This window comes from Ischnura elegans, chromosome 5, assembly GCF_921293095.1.
Source record: "Ischnura elegans chromosome 5, ioIscEleg1.1, whole genome shotgun sequence".
NCBI lineage: Eukaryota > Metazoa > Arthropoda > Insecta > Odonata > Coenagrionidae > Ischnura > Ischnura elegans.
In genome coordinates this window covers 91,829,293-91,853,858 of record NC_060250.1, presented here as the reverse complement: position 1 = coordinate 91,853,858, position 24,566 = coordinate 91,829,293, and the positions used below count along the sequence as shown (strand labels likewise).

At 36.1% G+C, this 24,566-nt stretch overlaps 1 protein-coding gene across 1 annotated transcript; it reads left to right on the top strand.

Moving 5' to 3' along the window:
- Positions 1–72: 72 nt before the first annotated feature.
- LOC124159259 (syntaxin-17) lies at positions 73–20,893 on the top strand. Its single transcript, XM_046534954.1, has 6 exons — positions 73–155; positions 282–451; positions 531–726; positions 832–1,073; positions 1,202–1,418; positions 14,209–20,893. The coding sequence occupies exons 2-6, from the start codon at positions 308–310 to the stop codon at positions 14,349–14,351; spliced, it is 942 nt and encodes a 313-aa protein (XP_046390910.1). The 5' UTR covers positions 73–155; positions 282–307; the 3' UTR covers positions 14,352–20,893.
- Positions 20,894–24,566: the final 3,673 nt, after the last annotated feature.

Here is a 24,566-nt window from a genome sequence, read left to right as displayed (position 1 = left end):
AATGCAAGTGCTCGACACTTGACTTTCAAGTCACCGCCATTTCTTTGGGAGTGGTGGATGGGGGAAGACGTCAGCTGTTTCTACCTGCCGAGAACTTGCGATTATTGCGAGAATTGCTCATCAGTTGTTGTGTGTTGTTAAGTAATGTTGCTGTGGTAACTATTTTAATTGGAATAAATGGGAATTTAGGCAAAAGGGAACCGCATAAGTTCCGCAAAGTACATATCATTGTAAATAGTGAAATGTTATAATCATTTGCGCTTTTTAATGATTGTTCTTAGTGACTGTATCTCTGAAAGTATTGCCAATGGCGAAGGCAAATGTATATGGGGTGCCTTTGGGAATGAAGAAGCCGTTGAAATGGGTGGAAATACCTCTTTATAAATTCAACGAAATTGCTATTCCTCACCACGTGGAATTACTACATCGCCATCGAGAGAGTATAGAGAAGGTAAAAGTTCAAATTCATTATGTATGACCTTTGAATATTCGCGAGCAACCTTTGACTACGGTATTTACCCCTTTTGCAGTTTCAACTTAAAGGGGAATGGGAAAAGGCACATCGAGAACAGGTGAACGCAACCAGAGTGGTGAAGCAGTTGAAAGATCTTCTTGTGGAGATTGATTCCCTTCGCATGCAAGTACAAGATTCCGATTTAGAACAATTTGATAAGCACACCGAAAAATCTCGTCAAATTGCATTAAATGCCATCAAGACCTATCTAGGTGAAACTCTTTGATTTTTGTTTTTTTAAAATCTATGAATCTGTAATTAATTGGTTGACATAAATGTAGTTCTGTAGTCGCTAACATGTAGATCTTTCCTTACAGTCATAACACCTGCTCAAGCTAATGCATGGTTACGGTCCAGTCTGGATGAAGGTGAGAGCTCGAAATCTGTTGAGGATGTGAAGGCAGAACAATTGCAGTTGTCCGAAACGAAGCTTGATGTGGTTAGAAATGAAGAGGAAGAATTAGCAAGAAAAGAAGCGTGCCTTCACTCTTGGCAGCAGCTGTGTTCAGATGCTGACGAGCTTCGTCAATTGTTCACGGATTTTACCAATGTTGTTAAGGTTAGATTTGCATTTTTAAAGTTTTTGCTTAATTCAAATGGTCAGTTAGTCTTTAGTCGTTGCTCATTGGTTAGAGCAGAGTAAGCCTGGTCAAATTTAAGTCCTGTGTATTTGGCTCTCCATCATAGGAACAGCAAGAGAGTATCTCCAGAATTGAAGAAAACATGGAAACTACATCAGTGAATGTCACTGCTGGACAGGCTAATGTCGCTAATGCCGCCAAAATGAAATCTGCTGTGTATCCTTTAGCAGGTGCTGTACTTGGAGGATGCATAGGTGGGCCTATTGGTCTGTTAGCTGGTGTCAAAATAGGAGGTCTTGCAGCAGTGGGGTGTGCTCTCGTCGGTGAGTCATTTGTCAATGTTTGAGAATTGGGAATCTTTTTTATTCATTTTGAATTTGGGAAAATAAATATTCAAGTAGTCTAGGGAATCAGGAAGAGAGTCATGAATTTAATGAATTATTACTTGCCATCAATGATAGGGGTAAGGAAATTTCTTTATGCTTACTGATTTTCCAATTTTGGGCCATTCCATGAAAATAGGTAACTTTTGGAAATAAAATTATTTTTTTATATTTAACTTATTGTGTCATGATTGTCTTCTCATAAGGTTATATTATGAGTATTTACTAGGAATTTTAGTCAAATATATTTAAATATGTAGGTAACCTAGGTTCAAAGTCGTGTCTTCATCAGCTGTTCAAAAATTGCCATTTTAATAGGTTGTGTTGCCATTTCAATGCTTGACTAAATGCTATTTTTATGTGTCTTGGTAATTATAATATCAAAATATAGTACAGTATAAGAGTTTCTATCACAAAATTATATTAATTTTGCGATAGTATAATGGTAAAATACAGTGTTTAAAAGTAGATTGTTTCTTTGTCCCGTACGTAACATAAAATATATAAATTTATTTTTTCACAAAGTTTCTTGACAAACAGCTACTCAAAATACAATTTTCTAAACTGGTTTTGTGTCAAACTAAATGATTATGATGTTGTGAAAAAATAATAAAATTTAAACATACCCTAATGTTCAATTTCTTTCTGTCCCGTACGTAACGTTACGTACGGGACACTTCACAACATAATATGCAATATACATAAAAATGAATTCACTATGTCATATCATTACTAAATTTTGATAATATTTAATTCTAAAACATAAAATGAAGCGTTATTTACATTTAGGCCAGAAAAGTCTAGGCCTACAGTAATTTAAATTTAAAATTGTGCTCTGGGCATTCAGGGTTGGGGAGTTTGGCATCGGTTAATAGAAGGGCCAGGTATTAAGTTTATGTCATGAAATGACAAAGTGGCAGAGGAGTAGGTGCTGTGGTTGAAAGTATGCATTGTAGTAAACAGAAGAACAAGTAAAATTTTAGGTGCATAGAGGGCGGGTAGAAAAGGTTAGAAAAAGTAAGGTGAATGAAATGGTAAATCATGACTGTTTAATTCCTGCGTTTCATTTGATTTTGTCACCTCAATAATCTCCAGTTCTTCATGACAAAAAGTGGGGACTTAATTTCTTTTGTCTCAGTGTGTGGTAGATCTCAGATGTGAAATCACTGGGATAGTTGTTCTCGATTAGATGTTTGGTGATACTAGAATTTACAGTCGCCTTTAGCCAACACGTAATACATGTTTCAGTGCGTGAGTGATTATAGCATATGTTATTTTTGTGACTGATTACTAGGAGGGAATCAAGGTCAGAAAATAAACAATGTGGACTACATGAAGTATTTTTATTTAAGTAAGTTTACATAAGCACCACTGAGTAATGCCTGAAACTTTGAAGATAAGAAATTTAATGCTTTTTCAGAATTTAAATGGTGGTGGAAAAACCTTAGGCAACTGCTGTTGCTAGAGTAAAGAAAATGCGAAGTAAACTAAATGCAAGTGATCATGATGGGTTCTTAAAAAGAAGTAAGAGGATAAATTAATTAAGAAAAAAGCGGAGAGAAAATATTACCGACAAAGAAAAAGTATGAAAGGGAAAAAATGACAGTGAATAGCAGACAAACTTAAGCTAAAAAATCAAGCTCACATCAGTTCTCCTGAATGCAATTTTAGAGAACTGACTGAATGTTAAGAGTAGTGAGGATGAAAATGATGCTCTATTCAATCTGCCAAGGATTTTGCATCAGAATCTTCAGTAGTTTGTTCAAAGACAAGTTTTATTGTATTGTTGTTCAATATTTGTTTGTTCAAGGCATATTATGCTGGAGAAGATTATATAAATGATACCATCATCAAAGTAAAGCATTGAGACAATGTTCAAGCAGCACCAGATATCCTTAGCTTTCACGTGATATGCAATACAAATGAAAGTTTTTCAGGAGAGAAACATTTTAAAGATATCAACTTGAATTTAGACCTGTTTGTTGAAGTGAAGACAGAATTCAGAGGTCAGTGGGTTCTAGTGCAATATAATGGCAATTTATTTTGAGGCAAAATCACAGAAATTGTCTCACAGAAGCAACTGTAAGTTACAGTCATGGTACCTAATGGTGCAGCGAGGGGGGGGGGGGGAGGTTTTTGGGGCATAATCACCCCCCAAATCTAAATTAGTTAATTGGATTAATATTACTTATAGAAAAGTTTAAGGATTAATAAAATATCCCTCAGAAAGCTGTAAAACTCCCCATTTTGAACCATTTATCTTAAAAAATTTCTGGGGGAGGGTCCCCGTACCTCCTGCTTGCCCTGGCAGGTATTCCATACCCCCCAGATCCCCACTATTAGTCGCCCCTAAAACCTCCTCTAGCCTTAATTCCTAGCTGTACCCCTGATGGTACCCACCAGTCCCCAGAACATTATAAATGGCCAACGCTGCCCGATTGTATTGTATACAATAGAGAGACAGAGGTGATTAAAGCTATTTCTCCTCCTATAGTGTTGAACAAAAAAAGACGATGGAAAATTTAACCGTAAAGATCTTAAATTATGAACTCTGGTATCTTTCTCCTTGTTTTTTTTTTAATAATACCATGGTAACAAGATTAAAGTAGCTGTATAATTTTTTTATACCTTAATTGTATTATAATTAAGCTAAGCAAATACAAGTTAATTGATCAAGAAAATAATGCTTATAAACATACGATCTTCTTATATTGTAATTGGCTTAACAACCTTTTCTGATAAATGTGTTTTTGACCATGTTAACTCTGCCTGCTTTCAATAACTTAGCCTGAAGTGTACAATGTCCCGTACGTAACACCCTTGTCCCGTACGTAACAAAAGGTGAAAAAATTGCAACTTAGTTGAAAAAAATTTGTTAATAATGTTAAGTATATGTGCTTGAAGCATACTTTTTAAGCTATATGAAAAAAAATACCACAGCATTATGAAAATTCTAATTGAGCTGAAATATCATTTTTCATAACATGAGCCAAACAAGTGGTTGACTCAGCTTGTCCCGTACGTAACAGGCACTTATTTTTTCTTGCAACAGTTACAACAAAGTGCTAAAGCCAAAACTGTTGCTTGAAAAATAGCTTAGGTCTACACCTAACAATTTATAGCTGTTTCAATGAAACACAAAAAATATTAGGAGCAGAAATAATATTTTAAAGCTGTAAAAATTAGTACAAATGTCCCGTACGTAACGGTGGAATGGCCCTTTTATATTTTGTCATACATGAGCCATCTCATCTTTTGTAATGCATTGTCCATCATATTCTTGACATTTCAGTCACTCCACTTAGCACTCTACTTCACCTAGTTGTAATTCTTTCATAGCAAGGGGAAATGGTCACTTTTTGTGCATAAATGGTTGTCTGCCTCCAAGTAACATTCTTGGATGACACAATAAGCTTCAGATCAGAGATTCAGGTTGGAATTCCTCGTCATGAAAGTATCAGATGGGGAAATACTTTGCTTTGACTGAGATTCGAATCAGGATTCCTTGAGGTGCTCCTGGGTTGGAATTAAATCTTTGGCTGGTAAGGAAATTTCTCAATCCCATCCTCCATCCAGGTTTCTCAATTAAGTCATTTATCAAGGTTTTGAGCACTTTCTCTCCAATGATATAATAATAATAATTTTTTATTCACCGGACTGGCAATGTACATTGCATGGTTTCGTCACAAAAATCACTATGATACAAATTACATAAATACAATAATACAAATTACATAGAATCATTTAAATAATCGCTAATATCATAATAGGCTTTACCTGCTAAAAATTTACATAATTTAACTTTGAATAGGGAAGGGGGACAGTTTTTCAATTCAGATGGAAGTTTATTAAAAATGATGGCTGGAGTGTGATGAGGTCCCTTGAGAGCTAGAGATAGATGGTGACTTTTGAGGTGAACGTCACATTTTGAGCGAGTGTGGTAGTCATGCCATTCATGATTCCTTGGAAAATGCTCAGGATGCATTTTAACAAAAGTGGCACAATTCAAGATAAAAATGGAGGGAAGTGTTAATATTTTTAGGTCCAAAAAGATCGGTTTACCAGGAGTCCTCTTAGGCACTTGAACCATAGCTTTCAATGCTTGCTTCTGTAGAGAAAATAATTTTTTTGCATGGTGTGAAATTCCCCAGAACATAATACCATAAGATATATGAGCATGAACATTAGCATGGTAGATAAGTTTGAGGGTAGAAAGAGATAGAAATGGGGCCAGCCTTCTAAGCATAGAAATACCAGTGCTAACTCGATTCATGATGGCTTCAATGTGTGGTGTCCATTTAAGGTCGTCTGAAACCAGAAGACCTAAAAATTTAACACAGTTACTTTGGGTAATGGGCTCATTCATCAGATTAAGTTGGTGATTAATTATAGGTGTGACACTCTTAGGGTGGAAATCCAAGAAAACAGTTTTGTTAATGTTAATTGATAAATGGTTGGTATTGCACCACTCAGCCATCCTGGAAATTGAAGTATTGACAGAATTTACCAGATCAGAAATATTTCTAGAATGTGACAGACATGAAGTATCATCAGCATATAACACAACATCCTGTTGAGGAAACAGGTTTGGTAGGTCATTAACAAAAATAATAAACAGGAGGGGGCCAAGTATGGAACCTTGGGGGACCCCAGTATTAATATCTGAAGGAGAAGAGAATGAGATATCATTACTATACTGTGACCGGCACGTATATTTCACAATTTGTTTTCTACCAGTTAAATATGATCTTATCCAGTCCAAGGTTTTTCCTCTCATTCCAATGTTGGCCAGCTTAAGTAAGAGAATATCATGATTGACTCTATCAAAAGCTTTTGACAAGTCATAAAACACTCCTAGTGAATGTAAATTTTTGTCTCGGGCATTATAGATGGAATTTAACAATTGATATGCGGCAGTAATTGTCGATCTTGCTTTCCTGAAGCCATGCTGTGAATCATGCAAGATATCTTTTGATTCAAGATAAGAAATGATACGGGAATAGAACACTTTTTCGAAAATTTTGGAAAAAGCAGTAAGGACAGAAATTGGTCTATAATTGTTGGGGTCTGAAGATGAGCCTTTTTTTGGGATAGGAGATACTATGGCTAGTTTCATGCGAGAGGGAAATTCACCACTTAGGAAAGAGGTGTTAATAATATCAACTAGTGGACTTGCTATATAATGGATTACAGTTTTAATGATCGGCATAGGGATGTCATCAATTCCAGAGGACCAATTGTTGGGGAAGGAGTTAACAAGCTTAATGACTTCATGTGCATCAGTGGGCTGTAAGTACATTGAGCAGGGAAAAGGGGTGCGAGATGTAAAGGCCGCAAAATTTATGGTGGGGCTTCGAGGAGAATTACAAAAGAGTTCATTAAAACAATTAGCAATAACATCAGGATCAGATGTGGACTGATGATTGAAATTGATAGTTGTGTTGTTGACACAATGTGAGGTAGACTTAGTATTATTCTTAATAACTTCCCAAGTTGCTTTGGTACGATTTTTCGAAGTAGAAATGTAATTTTCATTGATTACCCTTTTGTGCTCAACCACCTTGAGTTTAAATCTTTTTAGAGCCATATTATATGATTCCATCTGGTCTGGATCGGTTGATTTACAGTGGTAGTAAATATCTCGCAGCGATTTACTTTCAGCCATTATTTCCTTAGAGTAGAAATTGGAGTTAAAAGGTCCATTACATTGTTTGATATGTTTGACTGGAAATGCAGCATTGAAATGGTTGACAAAGGTATTTAAGAAGAGATTAAACTTTTCATTTGCATCGGATGCTGTATAAATATCCATCCAAGATTCATCAGATATTAGTTGCAAGAAAGTGTGTCTGTTAGCAATGTTGAAGATTCTTTTGCTAACAAATTTAGGCTTATTTTTGAGAACAATAGACGGAAAATTGACCAAGCAAGTTAATGCCATATGATCAGAAAACCCGATATTAAAAGTTGTAGTTGACAAGCAAGAGGGCAGTAGAGTAGTTGCAAGAACATCAATTAGGGTAGCAGATTGAGTAGTAACTCTAGTGGGATCATTATTCAGCACAGAAAGCCCAAAGCTTTGAAATAGATTTGTCAAATCACATTTATCATGGGAGACACTTAATAGATCAACATTGACATCACCATATAATAAGATACCCTGTATATTGAGAGTAGATGCCAGCGTAAGAGCATCATTAAGGGCTTCAAAAAATTCAAATACACAGCTACTAGGTGATCGATACACACCAAGGATAACATATTTGTAGTTACCGATTTTCAGAATGGCACCACAGCATTCAAACGTTTTATCAGTACTATGAATTTGATTCAGACTGGTAACACTTAAGTTAGGTCTTGCATATATAGAAACACCACCACCTTTACACTGAGTGCGACAGTAGTAGGATATTAGATTGACATATTGAAGTGTAAGAACAGAGATTTCATTCTCTCTTAGCCAATGTTCGACAATAATCACAATATCGGATTCAAGTTCTTGAATAGCACATTCAATTTGATAAGTTTTGTTCCGCATTGATTGCGCATTAAAATAGAGAACATTAAGAGATTTGTAGTCGCAACGATTTTTTGTCATTTTTGTTCGCCTTCAATCGCGTGTTTGGGCCTTCTTCATTTCTTGAAGCGTCACTTCCTATTGACGATTGATCACTCACATTGGTGTTGGCTGAAGTTGAGTTTGAGGGAGGATTAAATGGTCTCATGAAGCGAGTGACCACGGCACCAGGGGGCCAGAGAGACAAGTTTTTTAGCTTGTTGCATAAAGTGTAGTCAATACCTATTTTGAAGGCAGCATGGGCACTTTTACCCTCGATTTTTTCGCAAGATTCACATGTGATGTTGAAATAAGCTTTCACGTGTGTAATCACTTCTTCACGTGTGGTCGCGTGATCCAGTCTACCAACATACATGTAGCTAACGATCTTCGCAGCACGAAGTCCATTTATATCATCTTTAAGTAACTCACCATTGCCGATGATACGGAAGTTTCCTTTTTTTCTTCTGCGACGAGGTTCAACAAAACCGTCGAAGTCTTCCTTTTGTAGTTTCTCTTTCACCTCAACATTAGTCTCCGTTGGTGCAATTTGCTTCATAGTCACAGAAGATTGATTTAAGGTACCTCGATCAGGAAACCGACTAGGCGTCACTGGTGGTTTCACATGGTTGGCGAGGTGAGAGGATGTACTCTTTTGAGTAGGAACAATCGGCTTAGAGGAGTCTTCAGTTGGAGTGAATTTCACGGAATCTGCAAAGGTGACTGTTTTTTCCTTCTCAGGAACGGAAATTCGTCCACTTTTCAATTCTACTACTTCCCGTTTCAAGATCTCAATGTCAGCGGCCATTTTCGCAACAAGAAATTTAGACGATCGGCACGAAAGGCATCTCCAATAAATATCACGCGACTCGTAAAGAGCTTTTAACGATAGATCCTTAAGGCCCGTACATTTGGCAGCTTATTCATTGTCAATAGGCAGAATACTAAGTAGTATCAGTATTGTCCACCACCTTTCCTGGTTTTTTAAACTGATTTATTTATTTTAAAGATAGAGAACCACATACTGCATACAGTTGCCATTTTATAGTGGTCAGGTAAAAATATATAAATTAGAGGACAAACAAGCAATATAACTAGTAGAAACAAGAATTACATTAGCAAAAAAAAAACTTTCACACTTAATTTTAGATACCCATTAGAAAATTAAGTGTATTAAGAAACTTTTCAGTGTGCCATAGATAAAATTATCCGTAGAAAATAGTCAACCAGTGTTAACAGTGCCTTCAATTTAATGGTGCCCATGCCTGGCTTCTCCCAAAGTAATAAAGTCATTGGACAAGCCCAGGAAAACCTATAATCCGACCACTCAAGGGGCAGTTTCAGCATATGGAAGAATACTTTTCTTATGAGTTATCAACTATTCTGCTAGAGAACCATGATAGGTGGTTCACAATACTGATGAACCATAATTGCTACCTATTCGTAGCGACTGTAATGAATCTGCTGCCAAGTTTCCTTTCAGATGGACATATTTTCACTCGTCAAATGACTCGATTAAAAAACCTGAATGGATGAATGCGATTTAAAAATTTCCTCCCCAGTCAAAGATTAATGCCAGTCTTGGGACACTTCAAGGAATCTGGGTTCAAATCCTAGTCCTGGCAATTTTCTCCCCTCCAATGATTTCATGACATTGAATTCCATTATTGATCTTTGATTGCCCTGTTTGTTGTACAATGCAAGAACTGGAGGAGTGGCAGATAACCATTGATCGATATAAAATGATTATTTTCCCTTGCTGTGAAAGAATATTGAGATGAACGTGTTGATATGTACCTGTCAGGGTGAACTTTTAGATAGATTAATTACTTTACACTAAGTTTAACAAAAATGTGTATATGCATTGGTTTTTTTCCATAGGTGCAACAGTATCTGAGGTGAGATTAAGTGTTACATAAAAAGAATAGTGAATAGATATTCTGCTAAAGCCCGACAACTTCAGAAATAATAACAATTGTTAGAAAAGGAACAGTATCAGAATATTTTTGTAGTAGAGACAATGGAAAGTTACAGTTGTTTTTCACTTATTTATCTTTCTAAATACCTTTGTGTGTGATAAAAAGTGTTTTGTTCCAGAATTTAAAAAAATGTTTTAGGCTCCGCAATTTTTTACCTCAATAGAGATTGAAAAAAAATACAATTTTCCTTGCAGTTTCAGGATTTTTTCTGGGTACATATTACCAAAAGCAAACCCTATCTTAATTTCAAATGCTAAATACCTATGCTACAAATATAAAGTACCTTCATGTGAAACCTTGCTTACTCTCGTCCTATTCAAAACTAATGCCGGTGACAATCATCATTGAGGTTTGAATAATCATTTGCATGAACTGTCATGTAAAAACGTTAAATCTGGCAAAAAAATCTTCTGCGGGAAAATTTTTTACGACCATAAATGCGGAAAAACGCAAAATGCGGAAGCACTAAATATGGATAATTTTTATATTGTCCTAATAGGGAATGAATCGGGATCCAAAAAAATTAACGCAAAATGCGGAAAAACGTTAAATGCGAAGACGTTAAATCCGGATCCGACCGTAGTTGTTTGGCAATAATCACTGGCGGAATCATTTTTGCCTCTATTGTTATAATGATGCACATCTTTGTTTTGGTTAGTGGTTTGCTTGTAAAGCAAGCAGAAAGTACTACAGTGGAACCTCGTTAAAGCGAGTACGGGCTATAGCGGCACCCCCGCTATTACGAGGGATAGCCGATGCACCGTCAATTGACTCTATAATAAGAGTGTTAAAAAATTCGTTTTTACGATACCCTATGGTGTTGGCTCTCGCCATAGCGAGGGTTTCACCGCCGGAAGACTTTCATCAAGACTCCTTAACCTCTGTAATTGCTAGCGATCTGTTAGAAATGAAGTTAATGGAGTGCTCAGTCTCAAATTTATGTGGTAAACTGTCGTTCGATAAATATAATGATTGACGAAACAATGCTTTGCATGATTTTTATTCAGTGCGGTGCTTATAAATTGTTTGAGTAGTTAGTCGTTATTTGAGTAAGGAAATTTAGTGATGCAAAAAAACATCGCCTTCGCCTGGATTTATGCTTACGTTTATCGGATAGATGTTTATCTGTCGCCGCACCACTCCTGTTCCTGTATACAGGCGGTCCTCGACTTTCGTACACTCGACTTTCGTACAATTCGCACTTTCGTACATTCAAAATTGACACCTTTTACTCGACTTTCGTACGCTAAATTCGGACTTTCGGACGTTGGTCTGTAATTTTTTTAAAATTCCCGCGATGTTTATTGCGCATCCCAACATTCAATTGTTTCAAATGTCAGTATCGGCAGTATATACGAACAATACGAACGTATATAATGAAGGGAATTGTTGGTAATTGACTCTAATCTAGGTGATTTATTTGGGAGAGAGACTGCCTGCTATAGGCTCCTTTATCAAGAGAAGAAGAAAGCCTTCATTGAAGATATTTTTCAAAAGAAGTTGACTAGACATCATCGAATAGCTTTCAATAAAACTAGTAAGACCTTTCTAATTGTGTTTTTTCGTTTGAGTGCTGTTTAATTCATGTAAACCTTCAGCAACGATATTGCACGAAATATCACCCGAATTCCGTTTGTCTTTTGTCTTTTTTGAATAACATGCGGAATATACGCGATCACGAATGTCACCTGCCAAATATCAAATTTTGGTGTAAAAATTAAAAGGTATCCAGAGTGCGGGTTCAACAAATACATTTTGTTATGCTTCTTGATATGTCCTTTTATTTATAGTGGACGTAATAAGTGGAATGTCAACTTAGACGCCAAGAGGAAGTTTCACTCGATAGCCAACGGAGTTCTTGTTTTTTAAACTTTTATTTGCACTTTCTGCCTATTTTCGAAAGAAATTAGATGATTTGAGGAGTTTTATTAACATATTATTAAAATTAAGTCAATTGAAATGAATTCCGTGAAAAAAAAAGTTTTAGTACGTATATTCCGCTCTTTTGGAACGTAACCCCTAATTAGTATGGAAGTCAATGGTTCGACTTTCGTACATTCGACTTTCGTACAAGTTTTCGGGAACGCATTGTGTACGAAAGTCGGGGACCGCCTGTATCTGTTCGCAACAGGTATATTGGCTATTATTTGCTCCTCCTCCGGTAAAGCGACAATTCGCTATAGCGAGTGTTTATAAGTGCACCGTGGGGTGTCGTTATATCGAGGTTGCACTGTACATTGTAAATGTATATGCACAGTATGGTATAATTTGATATGCTATAAAATAGCCTCTGCAAGTTTCACTAGCTTTAAATCATTGAATAACCCTCAGGGCCTGATTATGGAGGGTAATTATCCTCTTTATATTTTCCTTTGCTGAATTACCTCAGTAGAAAATACCATACTTAGCTGTGGACCATGGTATATGGGGATAAGAATTTATGGATGGCAGTTACATAATTGCTAAGTTTGTTTAAGGAATTAGCTCCATCTTTTCTAATGTTTGCATATTGTTTCTTATTTTCCAACAAAATGGTTTTGCCAATACATAATTAGCAACACCTCTAAAATACCATATGCTTCCAATTTCCTCCAGAGAAAGTGGATGTTTACAGAGTCAAAGGCTTTTGACAAATTCTTATCACTTGAATAACTTTCTTTTTATAATTTAAGGCTTTAGAAAGTTTTGTTATGTAACCAGTACACACAGGTTCTATGTTTTTATTTTTATTGAAACTATGCTGTAATTGACAGACAACTTGGTGTTTAGTTTATTTTATGAAAATTACCGTATTTCTCCGAATATAATCTCCCTCTGAATACAGTCCCCCCCCCCCCCTAATTTTGAGGCTTGAGTTTCAGGAAGAATAAAAATAATGGGTTTGAATATAGTCCCCCCTTTAACCATGGGCATTTTTGAAAAAAAAAAAAAAGGGGGACTATATTCAGAAAAATGCGGTATGTGGGGTTTACAAATATTATTCTAAGTATGTATTTACTTCCTCAAATAAACTCTGGAACCAGTGAGGGTAGAGAAATACCCCTCCATTTCATAGACACTGCCAACTGGTAAACTTAACACATTCAGTGCGGTGCACGTCAGTGGGCGTGGTCCCGTCCAAGCCGACATACGGAGCACATCAATTGACGTGCTCTGCCGGTCGGACAGGGGGCTTATCTCTGCCTCCGTACGTGACTAATATCCACTTTCGAGTCTTCCAATCATGCGCATGGCCTTCAGCAAGCTTCCCGCTTTCGACTCATGTGCACCATTTTTAACCAGTGACGTGCGGTCCGAGAGACCGCTGCGTTTCTAAAATTATGAATATTTTCAAAATTAAGATTTCAAAATATCTATAATTCTCATTAGCTTCATATTTTTGCATAACAAGGACATCCCACTCTTAAAATTTAACATTCCTTTTATTAATTTCTGTAAATTTGCAATTGAACTCGATTAGCGGTCTGCGAGATCGCACGTCACTTACTAAGAAGGCATCACGAAAAGGAATAAGCGGAATAAATTTCATGGCTACTTACTACTTAGCCTTCCTACTTTAACATTTAAGGCCTTTTTTGAATCTGGCGAAATATTGATACATAAATATAATAATTATAACTCAAGTGTTTTTGGCATCAGTTTTTTGATCCTGCTTCAAATCACAATTTTTTATGACAAATTGGTTCGTATTGGGGGTGTAAACATTTTAATATAAGTTTTTAAATAGTTAAGCATTCAAAGAAAAATTAAACAAAACAATAAAAATGGCGTAGCAATATTTTATGAATTTTTGATTTGTTGCGGTCTCCCAGACCGCACGTCACTGGTAGTGTAGCAAGAATTGCACGTCACTGGTTTAGGGTTAAATAGCAGTATTTGAATGGAAGTTATGGCGCGAAAACTTCTCTATTTTTCATTCTTATTTTACCGGCCGATTCTGATGACGTTCATGAAAATCGGGCCTGCATTGAATGTGTTAATGGCTTACCGTGGCTCATTGTTATCCTCTGATCCTCTTAATTTCTAATCCTGGGTATGTTGTTCCCCCATTCACTTATCCAAAACTTTTCTTTCGCTCTCTCATTTTTGTTTATGTGATCTCCTAATAACTTATTTTTACTTTTCTTTATACATACATATTATCATACCCTATCAGTCTTATAAAGAATTTTTTTCTTTCTCTTGTGCAATGCAGGTTTTACTGGTGGAACAATTCTAAAGAAAAAAGAAGAAAATACGTTACATTTGGCCAAACTAGAATCTCTATATTCTCCAGTCAGGCACAGGACCTTATCAAATCGGAGAAGTCCAGATCCGGAGCCTAGAAAAAATGTGTGATCTTAATGTAGTTTAAGTAAGCAAGGAGTATTGAGAAGTAATGGCTGTGAGTAATTTAGGTACTAAACATTTAGTATCTAAGTTTTTAATATATTTTGTTGACGCTGTTGTTCAGGACAGACTGCCCAATGTTTAGAATATTCACAAGTGTGCTTAGAATTTAATGTATGATGCTACCCCTGGAGTAACCATTTACCCCTCTTGCATAGTAATATTTATACAGAGTTCCATATTTTGTCTTTGGCAAATTTTTACAAGGTTTTTGGTATCCATAACAATGATTTTTAAGGGATTTTATGATCTTAAAATGAAAAGATTATTTGTGGTATTCAATACTAGAGTGGGTGAATCACCTGCTCATTTTCTTGACAGTTCTTTGTGCTCAACAATTATTTTGTTCCAATTTTGCAACTTTAATCAGCTCCAGTGGCTATAAATCTTACCTAATTCATTTGTGAAGCAGACAGCAGGTTCAAAGTAAAGATCAACTGCCCTTTCACTGTAAACCAGTCTTTGAACCAGTGGAATTTTCGTTATTACTCTATCATGACTCGTAGGTAGTCTTGCGGATAGGAGAACATTGCAAGAGGGAAGCAGACCACCCTCGACATTAGAATAAACCGCTCTGAGTGCTTCGTCCTCCCATCAGAAGGAATATAACCCCTATCCTCTAACGACTCTTCATCCATGGCTGTGGACCTCCTCTTCTGAGGAGTGTAGTGCAGAGTGGCAACTATGCCTGCTGGCTGCCTCACCTTGATGTCCAGCTTTGCTCGCTTCTGAGGGATTCATAAAGCATTCTCTTTCCCACCCTATCCTCTGGTCACCACACTCGCAAGAGTGGCTCTACCTTTTTCAGGGGTTTTCACCACTTTCTGCATTGCATCTAGCACATACACCTGGCACTGAGCCTGGTTTCTTGGCATCAGCTGTCATGTTGGACCTGTAATTAAGAGCCCTCAGGGGAGGATTCACATGGCAGTATTGGTGCTTGGGTTTTGGCTTGATAGATGAGAGGTGAATGACAATCCTATAGTTGAGGTAGGAGGCCCCATGCTTGCACCTGAATGACGTCTTGCCATGTGCCAGCACATGTTGGCTACCATGTCTCCTCCACTCTCTTGCTCTCCTGTGAATCAAGGTTGAACTTCGTAGAGCTGAAAGTCGGAACCCCTTGCTGGTGGTGAAAGCCTTGCCATGAACACCATAATGGTACAGTTATTGGAGCTATGGATCCATAATCCTTTGACACAGGCCTGGCCCAATTTGATGTATTTAAACAACAGTGATGGGGACCCCTTAAATCTCTCCAACACAAAGATTGGTGACAAAACTACAACTATGGGTCAACAACAAATTGGACTGTTTTGTGTTGTAGATGTTATCCTCAGCCATGGATGAAGACTTCTTGAATGAGGATAAAGCGTGTATTCCTAATGATAAGAGATTGATGCCCTCAGAGCAGTTTATTCCAATAGTCGAGAGTGGTCTGCTTCCCCCTTGCATGTTCCCTCGACATCCAAAGGACTGCCTACAAGTCATGATGGGGTAAAAAGAAAAATCTACTGAGTAAAGACTGGTGCACAGTGGAAGGGCAGTTGATCTAGTCTCGGTTTTATGAATTTCTTTCCGATTTTTGCTAACATTTATTATGTTTTTCATTATGGAAATGGGTAAACTAATCTTATTTATATTATCTCGGATTTTTGTATGTATGAAGCACTTAATTTTGTATTTTTTATAAATAAGTTGTGATGCTTTTTTTTGCAATGGCTAGTCCTGAAAACTGTGTATGATAGCTAAACTAGTTCTTTTCCCAGTACCACCTCATTATGAAAAATAATGAATTTCCTGCCTCTCGTGTAACTGATACAAAAATGTTTTTCATCACAATGTATAAATGGAATTGGGCTAATTTCTGGAAGTCACTTTTGATAATTTATATGATAGCCTGATTCTTGCTCTCTGTACAGACAAAAATGCAGATTATAAAAGTAATTATTTTCTGAGTAAATATATTTTGCCATCATTTTTTACATTCTCCATTTGCCCCTCTCCTTTATTGGTACGCCAGTTACAGGGTCCGTAACTTATCTACATTGCTCTGCACATTATGACCACAGAGGTTTTTTGTACCGTTGATTGTGGCATGTGGGAGGGGAAAAATTTAGGTATTGTAACTAGCGTTGGCTGTTGAATGATGGTTACAAGGATGGCAAGAGTCTTGTGTATGTATTGTTAATGCTGGGCGTGTCAGTACATAAATGGCTGTTTGTTTGAGGTGGTGTGTGAAGTCTCTGTACACATAATATCTCATGAGGTGTTGCAAGCCCAATTTTTATCTGTGTCACATTTATGTGGTTATTATTAACAAAATATGTCAATGTTTTATATTGATATCAAACATTTTGAGTAATTTGTTCTTGGTGTTAACAGCCATGCATGGTGTTTACATGTTTGACGTGAATTTGACAGTTTTTATGGCCCCTCACGTTTGCTGTCATGAGAGGGTTATTCAGTGCTTAATTCTTGTTGTATGTGTTCATATACAAAGAAAATAGATGCTCAGTATTTTGGTAATATATGTGAATGAAAATATTTATTAATATTTTTTGCCCCATAATGAAGGGTATGACACTCACTTGATCTTTTAAAAAGTATAAACCCGTCAAGCATTTTGTATTCTGTACTCTTCTATTCCTACAGTGGAACAATGCTCTAGAGTGGTCATGTTGAATTTAATGTGCATCATGGTCAAAATTCGTTAGTTATCCAGTACTTAATTAGGAGATAAAATTCCTGGAAAACATTTGGGTACGTTATGATTTGGGCATATCGAAAACTTGAGAGCATTGTCCTACTGTAAAAATTTGCAACATGTCTTTTCGATTTCTAATATCATAAACAGATTTTCAGTGGAACTAATTTTTCTATGATGGTCTCATTATGAAAGCCATTTTACATTTGTCCTAACTCAGCAAGCCATGAGTATTTTTACAACCTATTGTAGATGGATTTTTAAATGCATGAATGTGATACATTTTCTTGTGAAATTTCTGATTAACATACGTATACAACCAGCTATTTTACTTTATCCCCTTTGTGTGATCACTGTTACATATTTTCGTATACATCTCCTGATTTACTGTGCCTGAATGTTTCTTTTCCTGAAGGAACTTGAGCTCATAATGATATCAAATCATTATTGCATAGGTTTGAACGTACACATATCCACACTCACACACAGATATGTCAAGGCTGGATTAAGAGAAAATAATTGCATAGTTTCAGATACATAATGTATATTTCGTATTTTTTTGTTGGCTCTAAAGGCTACTGTTTCGTTGACAATATATAAATGGGGATTGTTAGTGGAAAGTGCTGTAAACTCCTACCTAACCAATGAATGCTGTAAATTTTGTTTGTGAGGCATGAGATGACTAACAGAAACATTTTCACTGTGGATACCATCTGATTTGTCACAATGGTATAATTTTCCAGTTTGTATAAGGGATTGATTTATAGTTTTTAAATGAAAAGTATTTTAATGTTTATTTGAATTGTTTCATGAATGGTGTTATTAAAATTGACTTACTGAAGTAGTTGCAATAAGACAGGGTAACAAAGGGTGAAGCTGTTAATTTAGCTTAAATATTATCCACTTTCTTAGTCATGGCATTTACTTAGCTGTTCTCTTTGTTTATGTAATTGCATAGCTGCATATGAAATTTCATTATTAGATTCGGAATTTTCTTTTTTGCATAGACATATAAACATATATATAATGGATGTTGAAATCACCTGCCAAAATAGCCATTGCACTATCTTCTAAGAAGATAATGCTTATGTTTGCATATGTAACTGAGCTGTTATTGTTGAATGCACATGCATATTACTGTTGCACTAATCACAAGTGAGGTATGTATATAGTTAATATTAGGGAATATTTATACCATGCCCAGTTATTTCCTGTTAAATGTAATATCAGAGTATGAATTGATTGTTAATTAACATAACAGATACTGTTGAGCAATCAAGTTTCAAAGCTCGGGTGGGGTATAATTGAAATATTTCAGATGAGGGTGTTCAGGAAATTAAACTGAAATGAGACTTTGATCATTTGAGGGAGAGTGTTTCGAAAACTCTGCATTGTTTAAGGGATACCTGCGTAAAAGTAGTCCAGTTTTGTTGCACATTAATGTGATTAGCAATTCACATATGCAGGATAGTCTCTAGGAAGTCTGTAGCTGTGGAAAAATGTTTTTTGTGATAGCTTGCTAAATTTCTGCTTCTTGGATCACTTCATAATTGTACTATTGGTCATGATTACTTGAAGAGGATCTCATCATATTTTCATACTGCATGAGAAGTCATTTGATGAAGACTGCTGTTTCTAATGATAATTTTGTTGAAGATATGCTCAGTTTTTATTCAGCCTGGATAAGATAAGCTTTGATGTTTGAATAGTAACTTGAGCTTTACCGAAGTTAATGCATGATATTTCTATGGAGATTAATAGAATTGATTATTGCTGTCTTCCAGTTGTAGGCTGTTTTTACTGCTTGTTGGAGGTAATGCTATCTGTAGTTACTCTGCTTCGTCTGAATTCTCTGTTTTACTAGTATTCTTCTAGCTACTATGTTGGCAATATCTTCATCTTTGTATGTTATATGATTATATGTTATTTCATGTCCTGTATTACAATTCACCCTGCTTTTTATATTTTAGTATAAAATAATATGCATTGTGGTGCTTTGCTTCATACCATGAAAAATCTCACGATTTTGTATTATTAATTGCACGCTGATTTTTATTGTTTTGACTCAAATTGCATTGGCATTGTGATTATTATATTTCACTGTGAAGTAAATGCTGATGTTTGTTTGTATCAATAGGTATTTCTGCTTATTCTAACCTCTTCTAAAAATCTAATCACCATAGAATGATTCTAAAAAATGCTACCACCATGCTGTACTTAGGTTACAACATAAAATGATTGCAGTTCTGCTGACCGTTCTGACTGATAATGAAAAAAGTGGGAACTTCAGAAACTATAAGTCCAAGTCTCCCCATGTTTGCTTGTTAATGGCATCCAGGTTTCTGAAATTTTTACGGCATGATTTTTCTCTCATTATTTTCATGGCAAATTGTATCGTCTACAGATTTTTTTTGACAATCCAAGAGCTATTTGCCATGAAAGCTAAGTTCTTTACAGTTGTACTAGGATATGATCTGCAATTTATCTGCTAGACTCTTGTTGCTTGCATGGAGACTTAAAATTATTAAGCTAGTTTTGCTGTTGCCAGAAATTTTATATGTTGGCTGAATGGATTTAGTTAAGTAATTTTTTAATTGAGGACATTTCATGTTATGCTGAAGTCGTCTCTGAATGAGGAGAAGTTTTAGGAGTATGACCTGTGAATAAAAAATTCCTGGTACAAGTATTTATTGGATGAACAAATTTCTGTAGAGCAATAATTAAAGCCAGGTGTAGTCCTTGACTAAAGTTTTAGTATCAGTTAGTATATTTGAGTAACTTAGGTTTGTCACCTTCTGCTATGTTAAGAAATTAATCCAGAAGTATATTGTTGGTTAGAATAATTTCAATTTAGTGAATGTAGTTAATGCTGTAACTGAACCTGTGTTTAAAAAGTGTGGTTTCTGCTAATTCATTTGTCAGTTTAATTGCTTTAAATGGATAATTGTTGGTTCTGATTTGAAAAATATTCAACAGTTAGTTTCAATTGGTCAAATTTGAACATAATGCCAGCCAGGCTATGAAAAGTTCAGATGTATATGTAACTGAAGAGTCCATGTTCCATAGTGATAATATCTGTTGATTCATAACAGATATAGGAAGCCTTCGTGAAGTAGGTTCTATAAATAACAAGAGAGTAATTATATGCCAAGATGGTAATAGTTCCCTGTATGAGACTGTAGTAAATTTATGTTTAGGCTCTTTGTGTACCAAGGTGTTCTGAATATGTATTTGTACAGATAATGCCTTACATGATATAGTGAAAGGTATAAAGCTTTTGAGATGCAAGGGTTTTTATAACCTTAAGGATCCAATAGCATTCCACAGATTTAGCATTGCATGTTGTGAGGTCTAGTAAATACTAATAGTCAGTGGTAATCAGTCTCTGCTATAACCTCAAATGTCGAGGGATTGTTGTTGCCACTACAGCATGTATTATATGAATCTATGTGGGTCTGAAATCCATTGCCCTTGACATTTATTTTCAATACTCATATTTTTGAAGTATTTTTTAATATTCTAAAATTTTGATAAACATAGTGTTGCTGGACTTATTTTCTACCAAATTTCATATGATATGCAAACTTAAGTTTGAAAAGTTCTCATTGTTATTTTTCCTGGTGGTTCTTTTCTTTTTTCTGCAACTGATAGATGTAGTTGATTAACTCCTTGGCTTTCCTAGATGTTGGTGCTGGTCTATAGGTACATGTCTATGAAAAAAAACATGCAAAGCTTCTCTGACTGTATTGTAAGAGTATTATTGGAAAATAAATTATTATTTTTATGTCTTTTCCACAGTCATTGCCCCATGTAACATAGCAAATATACAGACTGATTTATTTGTAAGTTGACTTTAATACAGTAGATTCCACTTAAAGGGTCCACTGGTTACTTGGAGCAGCCGCTTAATTGGGGCAGATCTTGAAGAACAGAACCCAATAGAGGAATATCCCAGAGTATTCTCCGCTTAATTGGGACAGCATACCGATTTATTGGGCCATGAATCGGTGACATAGACTCTATACTAGCGACGAAATTAAAATTTTTCGCTTTCAGAATACTATTTTTTTATATTTTCCTCTTTTGATTTACTCTTATTTTTTCGCAAATGTTCCTATTCTTGCCCTATTTTGAAAGCTCTTGTTCTTATGTGTATTATCCACAAGAGAATAGGACTTCTCTTTAATAGGTCTTAGTAAAAAAACATTCATTCAGCATCGCCCGAGGCTGTGAAAAATATTTTTAACTACATTTTTATAATTATTGAAAATGATAATAAATTAGCTGAACTCACTGACTTATTAATCAAATTAATAGTTTAATAAACTTATGTTGCATTATAAACCTTCTTTAGTCTTCAAAAAAGGCTATTCGGGCTTCCAGCCGGGTGGTCTCCCTCCATTCTGCCGACGTTTCGGAACACGAGTCGGGTTCCATCCTCAGGGCTAATGGTGAGTGGATGAAGTTTGCCAGCTTGTTTACTTTTCAGTTGGTTGTGAGGTCTAACGTGATTGGCTCGGAGGCAGCCAATCTTATTTTCTTAAGTGCCGGTTTCCATTTTCCAACCATGCTCCAAACTAAGAGATCTACTTCTTAAAGCGAAGGATCCTTGTGGTTTTGAAACTCCAGGGGTCTACCAAATTCCTTGTGAGTGTGGGCAGGTTTACGTGGGGGAAACGGGGAGAACTATCAATACAAGGATAAAAGAACATAAGAGACACCTTAGGCTCTGCCAACCGGAAAAATCCGCGGTTGTAGAACACGCCATTGAATCCGATCATAGGGTAAAGTGGGATGACGTGAAAATTCTATGCCGCGAGACTGATTTCTGGAAAAGACTGGTTAAGGAATCCATCGAGATCCGGCTGGCAACTAACACCCTCAATCGTGACACAGGATATTCACTGAGTAATGCATGGAAACCGGCACTTAAGAAAATAAGATTGGCTGCCTCCGAGCCAATCACGTTAGACCTCACAACCAACTGAAAAGTAAACAAGCTGGCAAACTTCATCCACTCACCATTAGCCCTGAGGATGGAACCCGACTCGTGTTCCAAAACTTCGGCAGAATGGAGGGAGACCACCCGGCTGGAAGCCCGAATAGCCTTTTTTGAACATATTCGCCGGGAAAGCATCAGATTTTACTTCTTTAGTCTTCTTTCTATCATTTTGACGCTTGTTTATACCCATATACAAGATAGTTTGCCTAATTGGGGTAAAATGCACAAGTCCCGATATGTCCCATTTAACCGGAATCTACTGTATTTGAGTTCAATATCTCTGAAATTTAAAAAAATATGACAATCATAGTTAGTAATGGAAAGCCTCCAATTTTTTAATCGGTAGAAATGTTAGATAACGGCCAATGACCAACAGTTTCCTCCCCATGTAAATTCTTAGGGTATTTTGGCTAAAATTAGAAAATGTCATTTTTCTGTTATTTCTGTTAGATGAGTAACAATTTTGGCCTTAATTCAATGAGGTTATATGCTTGGACCTAAAAGTAAATTCATTTAATGCAATATTGGAATGGATGAGTTACGATGAAAAAATTTCCATTCAGCTGCTATCTCATAAGTTTATTAATATTCAAGTAATCTACCAATTGAGGTACGTTTCATGGATTACTTGAGAAGTATTCTGTCAGTCATTCATGGGCTGCCCTCTTGAATTCACAGTAAGACCTACTACCTTTTATTCCGTCTAAAAATCCTATTCTCCTCCCTCCTCTTCCTCACTTACTCAACTTACTTCTTCCCTCCAACACCATTTTCAGCATCCCATCTCTGGCCAGAACTTGCTCCAGCCATACCATCTGTCTCCTCTGAATCTCATCTAGAAGCATCATCTTTTCACCCATTTTTTCGTTCCTCCTCCTCTCCGTCCACTTCACTCTCTTCATTCTTTTCCTGACCCACATTTTAAATGCATCAGGTCTTCTCTCATCCATGTTTCCACTCTGCAATGCACTACTTTCCTTATCAGACTCTTCACTAGCCTTTATTTAAAACTATTAAATAATGATCCTCTCATAAGCTACTTCATGTTAATGAAAGCCTCCTTTGCTACCCCAATTCTCTTCCTGATGCCCTTACGGCTGTATCCGTTGTCCTCTAACATGCTTCCCAAATCGTTGCTCAATACCTGCTCATGTTTTTTCTTTCTAACTTATGCCTAAAATCTCACATTCCTAGCTGGCAATGCTTTACAAAACCACATAACCTAGGTTTTCTTGTGATTGATTCTCATGCCCTACTCGCAAAAGTTGTCTAGTGCATCCTATAGAGCCTGCAGTCCCTTCGCTGACTGGCTAATCTACACCTGATCTTCTGCTAACAATTCAAATATCATTCTGTCACTTTTACTCCAACTTCCAAATCATCCCATGCGAGGGGAGGGTTTTGAGGGATAAACCCCCTCCCCCAGAGCTCAGGGAAATATTTAAGTTAATCTTAAAATTTTTCTGGAGGAGGCCCCCGCAAATCCTGCTTATCCTAGCGGGTATGCAATACACCCACACTCCTAAGTATTAGTCTAAACCCCCCCTCTAGCCTTAAGGGAAAAATGATGACCTGCTTGGCATGATAGTTCATATAAGGGTTAGGACTGTTGATTTTTTGCCACAAATACATAGCTTGAAAAGCAGACAAGGGATTAAGAAACTGAAATATGGTATCTTTATTTTCCATGCCCCTCACTGTCCATAGTAAAATAAAATTGGTGAACAAGCCCATTCTTTTATTAAGGCCTTGCATGTAGAGCTGTAGTTTTCAAGACCAATATGTGCCTGGGGACACATGGACACATGAAGAAAAAACTGATATAAATGCTGTGCTAGTACAATTTTTCATTGTGTAACTGTTGATGATTTAATTAAACCGTTTCTTAAATATGAGGGTATAAAATTTTTTTCATTTCATGAAGCTATATTGAAATTATTGCAATAAAATTAGATTACTAATTACTATTCCAAGAAAATAATTTCATTTTTGTTCTATTAAATTTTCATTTCACATGTTCTTTCTGGGATGAACAAAGAATAGCAATTTTTATTTTTTTTTATGTATTGAATCATTCAAAAACAGCCAAAACGGCCTTTACAATGAATAGACAATATAAAATCTCAGCTTTAACAAATAAGGATATTAAAGAAAAAAAAAAAGATTCAGAAGATGGCTATTCGAAGCTTCCTCTTGAATGATCTGATAGGCATGGAAAGATGCAGGGAAGGGTGAGTAGTCGAAATGGTTTAATTATTAAATTGTAATTGTTTGTGAAATTCATTTGGTACTTTGAATTTTGACAAGCAAAATGACAGATACTACGAATTAAATCCTGTTGTCTAATTTCAAACAATGTGGTCTGATTTCCTGGACGTAATTTGTCTGATTGTTAAATAACCACTATTTTAACTGATTGATCATTATGATCTATGTTGTGGGGCGGTGTATAAGC